Source organism: Amblyraja radiata, chromosome 35, assembly GCF_010909765.2.
Source record: "Amblyraja radiata isolate CabotCenter1 chromosome 35, sAmbRad1.1.pri, whole genome shotgun sequence".
Classification (NCBI taxonomy): domain Eukaryota; kingdom Metazoa; phylum Chordata; class Chondrichthyes; order Rajiformes; family Rajidae; genus Amblyraja; species Amblyraja radiata.
Window position 1 is genome coordinate 3,644,480 of NC_045990.1, and position 12,735 is coordinate 3,657,214.

General features: G+C 43.2%; 1 protein-coding gene across 2 annotated transcripts in view; it reads left to right on the forward strand.

Moving 5' to 3' along the window:
- The window catches only part of LOC116991947 (vascular cell adhesion protein 1-like), a 49,384-nt gene extending 45,922 nt beyond the window's left edge, over positions 1–3,462 (forward strand). For both annotated transcript variants that reach the window (XM_033050957.1, XM_033050958.1), the window contains exon 5: positions 2,836–3,462. In XM_033050957.1, coding sequence (XP_032906848.1) covers positions 2,836–3,041 — 206 coding nt within the window. In that variant the 3' untranslated portion in view covers positions 3,042–3,462. The remainder of the gene's footprint in view (positions 1–2,835) is intronic.
- The last annotated feature ends 9,273 nt before the right edge of the window (positions 3,463–12,735 follow it).

Below are 12,735 nucleotides of genomic sequence, written 5' to 3' on the forward strand. Positions count from 1 at the left end.
CCATGTGTGTTCCATGGCATATACTGTTGGCCTATCTTCTGTCAAACACACCACAGATTTTGTTTCCAAATTCTTTGGCCCCCTTGAAAACAAATGTGGTCTATTTTCCAGGAAATTGAAGAAAATTATCATGTTGTTACAAAAATAAGGCAAAATTGTAGTTCAATACATTTTCTGCCCTAATAACACCAGTCTTTAAATTTACCAGAATCAAAATTCTTCACCGTACCAGAAAGCACTGTACCATCTACAAGTTCAGAGGCAACTACAACAGCTTCAAGCATCACATCAGTTCCCACATCGACAGTAGAAACAACTGCAGGCAGCACAAGTGCATCTTCAACAGAAGCTACCACCACCTTCACGATCATACCACTTACACCCACTGGTGAGTCCGGTATGCAAGAGTAATTCAAAATAAATATGTTCCTTACTCATCCAGTGAATAAGAATCGTTACAGTAGAACAAGTTAACATGGATTGGCCATGTGTGTTCCATGGCATATACTGTTGGCCTATCTTCTGTCAAACACACCGCAGATTTTGTTTCCAAATTCTTTGGTCCCTTGAAAACAAATATGGTCTATTTTCCAGGAAATAGAAGAAAATTTACCTGAATCAAAAATCTCCACCTTTCCAGAAACCACTGTACCATCTACAAATCTACAGATTTTGTTTCCAAACTCTTTGGTCCCTCTCTAGCCACTCCTGTGCAGTTGTGGCTATGCGTGAGTGGATTTAGTCGCATTTAAGATTAATCCTGCGACGCAATCGTCCAGCAAATTTTTTTTAAAACGCGAACGGAAGCGCGAACGATTTTTCTTCATCAGCTAGCAGCCCGAGGAAATCCCTCTCCGACAACCAATATAAAACTGCATTTTAATCCCACCCCAAAGCCACCGGAATCGCACGCGCCGGCAGTGGCAGATTTGTAGCGCCGCTGATGGTAGGTTTTGTAACAACGCTACAAAAGCAGATGATTGCTTATTTTTGGTGGCGTGAAGCAGGGACGCAGTGGGAGAGGGGCGCAGGGACGCTGTGATCACGCCATTACCAGCACCGGAGCAGCTAGTGTGTGCGTGTATGTGTGAGAGTGAGTGTGAGCATGTCTGTGAGGGAATGTGAGAGTGAGTGTGCACGTGCGTGAGTGTGTGTGCATAAGTGTGCGAGCATGTGGAATGTGTGTGTGTACGTTAATATTTCAACAAGGATCTGGTTTGCAGACGAGGACACGGAGTGCTGGAGCAACTCAACGGGTCAAGCAGCATCTCAGACCATGGATAGGCCGCTCCTGAGATACTGCCTGACCCGCTGAGCTACTGCAATACTCTGTCTCTTCTTCAGGGCGCATGCAATGCAGAATAGGCATTAATATTGCACAACGCATCATTTACTGTTCTAAATGCAACTCACAATGCCAACCATAGACATGAAGGATACAGTCATTAATCTTCAATGGTTCAAAGGTCTGTTTATTGTCACGTATACCAATTAAGGTACAGTGATAGGCGAATTACCATACAGCCATACTAAAAAATAATATGGCACCTCAGAGATTCTTTGCCAGTATTTCCATGGAATATCTTTGTGTCCCTGGAATATCCTAGTGTTTGGGACTTGAACTACTAATCTCCTGACACCAGGCAAGAGTACCAGCTGTATGACTTTATGTTAGACTGATCACTCTCAGTCTAATGTAGATGTAATGCAATGCAGATAATTAACACAAGGAAACTTCCGGCAGTCTGCAATAAAAGTACAGTTCTGAGAACTCTTGAGAATATTCTGTGACTTCACACCTCTTGTTTCTGATTAACCTATAAATAGTAACACCAAAATAATGAAATAACGGCAGGTAGAAAAATGAGCCTTGGTCAATTTCTGGACACTCAAATGTTTGCCCTTGTCTGAAGAAGGGTCCTGACCCAAAACGTCACCTCTCCATGTTCTCCAGGGATGCTGCCTGTGATGGAGAACCGTAGTGACAGGATACCAAAAGTTCGGAGTTTCCCTTCTGGGTTGAACAGATGTGCTCTACAAAGCATCACCCAATTTGCTTTTGGTGAATAGTGGCAATGAGTCTCTGAGGTGCCACCTTTCTGACAAGGCATTAGAACATGCGAGCGGCACGGTGGCGCAGCGGTAGAGTTGCTGCCTTACACCACCAAAGACATGGGTTCGATTCTGACTACGGGTGCTGTCTGTACGGAGTTTGTACATTCTGCCCGTGACCTATGTACGTTTTCTCTGGTATCTCCAGTTAGTGGGATAACATTGAACTAATGTGAATGGGTTATTGATGGTCGGCATGGACTCAGTGGGCCGAAGAGCCTGTTTCCACACTGAATTGCTAAACTAAGCTAAATGAAAATGGACTTTATTCTTCAAAAAATATTTCATTGGCCGTCGAGTAGCATGCTATGTCATTCGTACGCACAATGTGTTTATAGATATAATGAGAAAACATTGGTTTAGTTTAGTTTATTGTCACATGTAACTGAGGTACAGTGAAAAGCTTTTGTTGTGTGCTAACCAGCCAGTGGAAAGACAATACATGATTACAATCGAGCCATTCACAGTGTACAGATACATGATACATGATAAGGGAATAACGTTTAGTGCAAGGTAAACCAGTAAAGTCTGATCAAAGATAGTCCGAGGGTCCCCGATGAGGTAGATAGTAATTCGAGAGATTATAAGTAAATTATACCTGCAAATGAGTGAGTGCAGGCAAAATTCATGGATTTTGGAAAGAAAGGATCTGTAGTTTTACAGTAGATGTATTTGCTCAGAATGGATGATGATTGTGTAATGGTTTTTGTGAATTTTCCACAGGTGAAGAAACCTCATGGGCTATCATCATGGGCTTTTCAATTGTGGGGGCAATAATAATAATAATGGCAGTAATTTGCTGTTGCCTGATCGACAGAGCTCGGAAAACAGGAGAACATAATGTACTGAATCCAACACCCAGCAAACACCAAGAAATCCCTCGTGTGAATGAACCTCTGGACACTATTCCTTTGCAGGAAGTGATTTAAAACGGCAATGACAATAACTCACAGACTGGACCAAATAATAAAAGTTGCATTACACCTGTGAGTTAGACGGACATATCACAACAATTGTCTGAATATTGTTACTGAGGCGGCTCCTGATTGCAATGTTACAGTCGACTGATGGCACTTACTCTAGGAAATGTAACAACAGTTCATTCTCAGGAATGTTCTGAATTTTGGGTCGTTTTTGTGTCCATTTGTCAAACTCTGAACTGATACCAGAACGCTGGCAACAAAGCCAGCTCAGCACCGAGAACATCAGAGCCATGCGACTTTTCTTCCCATTGATGGGAATGGACATTGGATCACACACTTGGTGCAATAATCTTTCCAAGGTGAACTACTTGCTTAAATTACGTGAATGTTGTCTGATAAAAAATTGTCATAAATGGATAAAATGTGAGTCAATGCCTTTTCCTGTATTCTCACCCTCTTGTCTAGGGAGGAATTGCAGATTCTGGTTTAACCCGAAGACAGACACAAAAGGCTGGAGTAACTCAGCAGGTCGGGCAGCATCTCTGAAGAAATTGAATAGGTGACGTTTTGGGTCGAGACCATTCTTCAATTTGAAGAAGGGTTTCAACCCGAAATGTCACCTATTTCCTTTCTCCAGAGATGCTGCCTGACCCTCTGAGTTACTCCAGCTTTTTGTGCCTGTCCTCATCCTCTTGTTTAATTATTGCCATACTCTCATCCCTTCCTATCCCTGTAACCTCCTCCAACTACACAATGCTCAGTATTCATTCATGTTCATTTACAAAATCTAACATCCTAATTTCCACTCGCCGGAGGGAGAGTAAGTCAAATGATCTCTCTGCTAGAGTAATCAGTGGAATTGCACTTAGTGCTCCCTCCCGCAGGTCCCTGGTGGGAGACCGCTTTTCAGGGCTCCCGCAACGGCGACTTCTCTCGCCCGAGTTGCGGGGTTGAAGAGCACCTGGAGCGGGGCCTACACCATCGCCCCGCGCTGCTTGGAATGGCCGCGGGACTTTGCGAGCACGCGCCGGGGGCTCTAACATCAAGACCCGGTGTCCGGCCTTGCATCACCCGGCGTGGCTTTAATGGCCGCGGGACAATTCGCCATCGCCAGCCGGGGGCTTTGACTTTGACTCTGACATCGGGGGGGGGGGGGGGAGAGTGCAGTGGAGAGATAAGTTTTTTTGGTCTTCCATCACAGCGATGTGATGGATGTTTATGTAAATTATGTTGTGTCTTGGGTCTATTTGTTTGTAATGTATGGCTGCAGAAACGTCATTTCGTTTGGACCTCAAGGGGTCCAAATGACAAATAAATTGTATCGTATCGTATCGTATCGTAGAATACTGTATCCCAGTGTTATACACGACAGGTTTGCACCCTTTAGTTTAGAAGGATGAGAGGAGATCTTATTGAAACATATAAGATTGTTAAGGGTTTGGACACGCTGGAGGCAGGAAACATGTTCCCGATGTTGGGGGAGTCCAGAACCAGGGGCCACAGTTTAAGAATAAGGGGTAAGCCATTTAGAATGGAGACGAGGAAACACTTTTTCTCACAGAGAGTTGTGAGTGTGTGGAATTCTCTGCCGCAGAGGGCAGTGGAGGCAGGTTCTCTGGATGCTTTCAAGAGAGAGCTGGATAGGGCTCTTAAAGATAGCAGAGTCAGGGGATATGTGGAGAAGGCAGGAACGGGATACTGATTGGGATGATCAGCCATGATCACATTGAATGGCAGTGCTGGCTCGAAGGGCGAATGACCTTCTCCTGCACCTATTGTCTATTATAGTGTTACACAATGATGGACCTGGCCCCATCAGTACTGTACCCCAGTGTTACATAGTGACAGTTATCCCCATCAGTATTGTACGCCAGTATTATACAGCGACTGGCCCATCCCTATCGGTACTGTACCCCAGTGTTCCATAGTGACAAGAGTTATCCCCATCAGTATTGTACCCCAGTGTTACACGGTGACGGACCTGTCCCTGCCAGTGCTGTATCCCAGTGTCATACAGTTACAGACGTGTCCCCTCCATTACAGTACCCCAGTGTCAGACGTGTCCTCACCAGTACCGTACCCGAATGTTACACAGTGGTAGCCTCTTGTCTATTTGCATAGTTGTAGTGTTTACTTTTTCTCTTTCTTACTTACTTTTCATGCTAATTCAATTCTAACTCCTCGATCCATTTTTGACTCCCCCCATTTCAGCAATACCCAGATCATCAGGCTAGCACTTTTCACAGGTTGGGCCTCCTGATGTTAACGACACTAGACTCTATCAAGCAAATTGTTTAGAATGTATTATATTGAGCCTGTTATAGCATTAATTTCACAGTCATATATTAGACTTTTGTTGCCGCTGGTTCCTGAATACATACTGTGTATTTCACTGCATGTACAGCCTAAAGCCATTTCTTGTCAAGACAATTTTTCCATCGATGCTACTCATATTTGTAACCACTAAGTGAAGATGTAGGTAATGATATAACAAGGGCTGTTTCTAGTGATACATTTGTACAAGTAAACAGAATATATCTTTGAATAAATTGTAGCTTATTGATGAAGCAATATTAAATACAAATGTTGGAAAAAAGAACCTATTCACACCAGTGTTGGCATTGAAAGTAACTACAGCAGTTTTCTCACTTCAACATGGTTGATCTCACTGCATTTGCCACAGTCAAAGAGTCATAGAGTGATACAGTGTGGAAATAGGCCCTTCGGCCCAACTTGTCCACACCGGCCAATAATGTCCCAGCTACACTTGTCCCACTAGCCTGCGCTTGGTCCATATCCCTCCAAACATGTCCCATCCATGTACCAATCCAACTGTTTCTTAAACAATGGGATAGTCCTACCCTCAACTTCAATCTATGGCAGATTGTTTCATACACCCACCACCTTTTATGTGAAAATTTCACCCCTTGGATTCTTTTTAAATCTTTACCACTTCACTGTGAACCTATATCCTCTGGTCCTCGATTTTCCTACTCTGGGCAAGACTCTGTGCATCTACCCAATCTATTCCTCTCATGATTTTGTACACCTCTATATGATCTATGGTACACCTCTAGAAGTCTCCGCACATACTGTCCTCTGCTAAAGTTTTCCTACATCTCAGGATTGTATATTTGGCACTGCAACAGAACCTGCCACTCATTGCTTCTGTGGTCAATCAGCTCAACTACATCAAGTTCCTTCAGTTGGAACCTATGACCCCTACGCCTACAGAAGCTATGATTCCAGGAATAGACGATAACTCCTTACAAGGTATAGAAGCTCGGCCCATCTATATCATCCTGCAGCCTATTCAACAACACCTCATCTGCAAGCTAACTCCTCAGACTTCCTACATTCATATCCAAGCTGTTCATGTATAGAATGTCAGCACTAGTCCCTGTGGTACATCACTGGTCATGTGCTTCCATCAACAAAGCCCATACTCTTCATCACCCATGTATCTCCTCATACCAAGTCACTTTTGGATCTAATTTGGCGGCTTGCCCTCAACCACGTGGACATGTCCTTCACCCACACCGCTTGTCATCTACATTTAGGGGTGGCATGGTGGCGCAGCGGTAGAGTTGCCACCTCACAGCCCAGAGATCCAAGTTCGATCCTGATTACGGGTGATGTCTGTATGGAGTTTGTACCTTCTCCCCGTGACCTCCATGTCTCAGCCAGTGCATTGTGTGAGTGTCCAAAACAGACACCACACATTACGCTGGTTCTCTCAGCGATCTCACTATTGGTAGAGGTGACCTAACTTTAATGGGATGAAAATATAACCAAAGTGTACAGACTTTTAAACACAGGCTGGCTACATTCCTACCAGGCTAGAGTTTAGTCTAATGTCACGTGTACCGAGGTACCGAGAAAAGCCTTTGTCACGTGCTAACCAGTCAGTGGAAAGACAATACATGATTACAAACGTGCCGTCCACAGTGTACAGATACACGATGAAGGGAATAATGTGAATGACGTTTAGTGCAAGATAAAGCCAGTAAAGTCCGATCAAAGATAGTCTAATAATAAACTAAACACACTCAAACTCAGAAAAGCAGCATTTATTGAGAGGATTCAAATGTGGCATTCAAGTTTATTTTATACCTTCTGAGTTGTCGATGTGTTTCTATCTATTGGTATTTGACATTGAATTAAATAACGGAAATTAATAGGTGAACATTCACTTTCAATCACAAGAGTAAAACTCCTTCCCCTTAGGCAAGAACACTAGCAGCAACATGCGAGTCAGGTCAGCTGGGCGTGAGAGGGTTGAGATATTACACAACATAAGGATAACTGAAGAAGTCGGAGGTTCGATCATCCCGACGAGACAGCCTGTACATCGGGCCGTCCGTAGAGGCAACTGCGGAGGGTTCATGGCCCCGATCACGGATGAACAAAGAAGGAAGACTGACTGAACGTTATTGCCTTCCACCACAGTGAAGAATGTTGATTCCACTGTGGTGGATGTTCATGTTGTATTCTATTGTGTATTGTGCTCATTTTGATTGTGTGGCTGCATGGTAAATCAAATTCCACTGTACCTTAACTGGTGCATGTGGCAATAAATGTGAACTTAAACTTGAACTCTCACTGAAAGGTGCGTAGTAATCATTTTAGTTCCAAAACCATACACTGATGATGACCAACGTAGGCGTTAGGCTTGTCATCCAGAAATGTTTAAACGATTTCCAACTGAAATATACTGGCCAGATTGTTCCATGTGATATAATGTTTTTGTGGGCTACCTGATAAAACTTTATCAAAAATTAAATCATGTGGTTTCCAAAGTACAGAGTCTTTCTTCCAGATCCTTCACGTGTAAGATGTGGTAACCCATAGAGATGCCTGGACAATTGGAGTGGGCTTTAGCTGGGAACTGACATTAACTGATGATCTTTAAGCTAAACCTTACCTTTTACACTTTAGACTTTACTTTAGAGATACAGCGCGGAAACAGGCCCTTTGGCCATCGTGTCCATGGTGACCAATGATTACCCCACACTACTTCTATCCTACACACCAGGGACAATTTATAGAAGCCAATTAACCTACCAACCTTCACGTCTTTAGAGTGCGTGAGGAAACCGGAGCACCTGGAGAAAACCCACACGGTCACTGGGAGAACGTACAAACTCCGTACAGACAAGCACCCATGGTCAGGATTGAACCCGGGTCTCTGATGCTGTAAGGCAGCAACTCTACCACTGCGCCACTCTGCACCTCATGGCAACTCTATCCCAGTCCCCCTCCATAGTCAGCAGCTAATTACAGCCATCTAGCCCCAGCAGCAAACATGACCCACTCTCCCTGTAGCCACGAATGATTCAACCCTACCTCACCACTCCATCCCCACCCCATCTCTCCATTGTTACCCTGATCTAAGCTTCATGGTCCCAATCTATCCAACTACCGCAATGGGATGTTCAACAAAGTATTTTACAACAACCTGTATTGAAGCATATTGTCCAGCAGAGAGAGCAATTAAACCATAGGAGGTTTAGGATACTATTTTCAGTTGTTGAATGCTGAAACAGTAAACTTTACTGATAACAGAAGGAAGTCACTGTGTGGTCATCAGATCAGAGACTGAGTTTGATCATGGAAGGACACAAAGTGCTGGAGTAACTCAACAGGTCAGGCAGTATCCCTGGAGAACGTGGATAGTTGACATTTCAGATAGCCCGTCTCCCTGACTCAGATCAGTTTAATAATATTAAGCCCTCATAAATGTTAGCCTCTTGCACTCTAAGGAATAAGAAGGCCCTAGTTTGCTCAACTTCAGCTCAGATGCTTCAATCCTGGCAGCATCTTTGTAAGTCTTTTCAGCTTCACGCCATCTTTCGTTAGCAGGGCCAACACGGAACACAATAAGGGTGGCGAGACTAATATCTTGGACAACTGTAACATAACATCCCAACTTTTGTACTCAATTCTCTGACGCAGGCCAATGTACCCAAAGCTTTCTTCACCACCCTATCTTTAATCAGAGGGTGTGAATCTGTGGCATTCAATGCCACAGAGGCTGTGGTGGTCGTCAATAGATATTTTTAAGCCAGAGATAGATACATTCTTGGTAAGTACGGGTGTCAAGGATTATGGGGAGAAGGCAGGTGAATGCAGTTAAGAGGGGGAGATAGATCAGCCATGATTGGATAGCAGAGTAGAGCTGATGGGCCAAATGGACTTATTCTGCTGCTATCACATGAACTCATATGTTACACTGCTGTCAGAGAACAAAGCACTTGTACTCCTAGATCCCTTGGCTCTCGAACACATCACAGGACCCCACCATTCACTGCAAAGATTCTGCCATGCGTTGAATTCCCAAATTGCAACACCTCACAATGATCTGGATTATTTTCATTCGTCATTCCTCAGCCCACTTGTCCAGTTTGCCAAGATGCTGCTGTAATTCTCAAAGAACATCTTCATGCGTTTACTATACCAACTATGTTAGTGTCATCTGCAAACATACAAATCATGCCTTGCACATTCTCATTCAAATCCAATAATGTGAGAGGGAGGTTTTATGTGCATTCACAACCTCAATGGTGGCAGAACCAGCTCTTGAAAGTTAAAGACAAGGCAACATAAAAGAGTTCCAAATAAAAATCAAAGTCAAAGAGCCTTTATCAGAACTGAGAATGAAAGAAAACAAGTTAATCAATTGGCAGATTTGTAGATTAATTGGTTAATTTACAAATAAAAGTGTTGGAGTAACTCAGGGGGTTAGGCAGCACCTCAATTCCATGATTCATAAAACATTTATCACCTTCCAGTCTACAGGAGTGGCCTCACCACAGCCCAGTACAATTGAAACAATTGCTCCCTATTCTTGAACTCCAGGTCGATGCTATTATTGCCAATATGCCATTTACCTTCCAAACCATTTGCCAGCTGACTTTGTGCAATTCATACAAGGACAATTCATCGGGTGGCAGGGTGGCGCAGCGGTAGAGTTGCTGCCTTACAGGGCCAGAGACCCGGGTACAATCCTGACTATGGGTGCTTGTTGTACGGAGTTCGTGCGTTCTCCCTGTGACCTGCGTAGGCTTTCTACGGGATCTCCGGTTTCCTCCCACACTCCAAAGACGTACAGGTTTGTAGGTTAATTGGCTTGGTATCATTGTAAATTGGCCCTAGTGTGTGTAGGATAGTGTTAGTGCATGAGGATCGCTGGTCGGCACAAACTCAGTGGGCCGAAGGGCCTGTTTCCGCATTTTATCTCTAAACTACAGCTCTCTCTACACCACTCATCTCCTAACCTGCACCATGCAGATAATATGTGTAGGAAGGAACCGAAGATGCTGCTTTAAACCAAAGTCCCAAAACACCACCTCTTCCTTTTCTGCAGAGATGCTGTCAGATCCGCTGCTTACTCCAGCTTTTGTGTCCATGTAGATAATAGCAAAGATCTTATAGTGGATCTTATAGTGGCTCCGCTAGAAGATCTTTGGATAATAGTCTGCTTTTAGATTCCTTTTGCTGAAGTGCTTAAATTCCATTTGCCAGGTTTTTGCTCATGCACTCAACCTATCTACTGTATATCCCTTTGCAGACCCCAAATATCATCAACGTGACCTCCAACCTATTTTCTTGTCCTCACCTTGTCCAGGTCAACCAGCATTTGTGAACACTGCCAAGGAAAATCTATGGTCAAGTATCTTAGATTGATTATATGTTGTAACAGTCCTGACAAAAGTTACACCGAGCATGATAATGGGAATGAGAGAAAAAAATAGGGAAGGAGAAAGCATGTGAATAGGTTTAGAATATGACGATGAAGAATAAAATAAGATTATAAATTCATGAAATGCAGTGAGTTGAGACATTCAGCAGAGTCAATGCCTACGGACAAGGAAGGAAAAAAGGTGACGTCATTAAAAGTGGTTCTTGTCCATCAACGTTAGGGATATTTGTTTGTGACATGTTTTATTGTCTTATGTACTGGGGGCGAGCGTAGCTCATCACAGCTGCATCCTTAATCAGGAAGAACATATCCTTTTCAACTTGTCTCCCCGGAGGAATAATGACTCCTGCACTAAATTTATTTGACGTTTCCTGTTCATTAGCATTGGAGCAGAGATTCTCACGTGCCAAGAGGAATAGATCGGGTAGATGCACAGAATCTCTTGCCCAGACTAGGTGTATCGAAAACCAGAGGACATTGGTTCAAGGTGAAGGGGAAAAGATTTTAAAGGAATCTGAGGTGTAACATTTTCACACAAAAGGTGTTGGGTGTATGGAACGAGCTGCCAGGGAGCTAGTTGAGGCAGGGACTATCCCAAAATTTAAGAAACAGTTAAACAGGTAAATGGATAGGACAGGTTTGGAGGTATATGGCTGAAACACGGGCAGGTGGGACATGTTGGTCGGCATGGGCAAGTTGGGCCAAAGGGCTTGTTTCCATGTGGTATCACTCTATGAACCGTGCAGGCTCCAGGGAAACTAATCTGTAAATCTCAATTCATTGTCATGGCTTACTCACAATTCACTCAGCAACTCCAATTTGTAAACATAATCAGTCAAGCAAGGATTGACAGAAATACGGTAAATGAAAGAGTGAAAATAGAATGAAACGTAAACTTTCATTTACTTTCCATTTTCCTGTTGCACACTTCCTGACATCAAGCCCATGTGGTTGCCACGGTTACTACAAAAATAATTGATGGAAGTTACAATAGAATGGGTTACAATAGAATTTCTATTTCTCTGTGGCTTTCTCCATTTGAATCTGTTTGCTACTTTACATATGCTCTGATATGGTTCTCAGATATAAAGCCAGTATGATTCTCTCACCATGGCCTCTATTTCGAACTAATGCAATATTAAAAATCACCCACGTACGGATATATTTGTGTAGGACAGAACTGTGGATGCTGGTTTACACCGAGTCTACTTAATCAATCCGCATGTAACAAACTCCAGGAAAAAAATGCTATTTGACCCAATTATTCCTTGCAGAAGCAAGTTCCAAATACTCATCATGCTTTAGATTTTTTTTAAATCACTTGAACTGCTTTTTGGATTTATTAGTCTTCTATTTATGGCCTATGTTTTTGATGTCTCCCATGTGCAAACATCTTTTCTATATCTACCCTACCAACTCTTGTCATTAAGCACTCATAGAGTCATAGTCATAGACTATAACAGCGTGCAAACAGGCCCTTCGGCCCAACTTGCCCACACTGGCCAACATGTCCCAGTTACACAAGTCCCACCTGCCTGCGTTTGGCCCATAGCCCTCCTAACCTGTCCTGTGCATGCATCTGCCTAACTGTTTCTTAAATGTTGGGATAGTCCTACCTCCTCTGGCAGCATGTTCCATACACTCACCACTCTTTTTGTGAAAAAGCTACCCCTCAGATTCCTATTAAATTATTTCCCCTTCAACTTAAACCTATGTGCTCTGGTCCTCTATTCATCTATTCTGGGCAAGAGATCCACATACTCTGGGCAAGAGTTAAACTCCAGTTAAATTATCCTACAGTTTCATTTGTTTAAGAAGGAACTGCAGATGCTGGAAAAATCGAAAGTAGACATAAAATGCTGGAAAATTTCAGCGGGTGAGGCAGCATCTATCACCTACTCCTTTTCTCCATGAGTTTCTCCAGCATTTTTTGTCTACAGTTTTAATTTCTCTACCTTAAACAAAACATGAGCCAGTTTAATTTTTTCTTGATAGGTG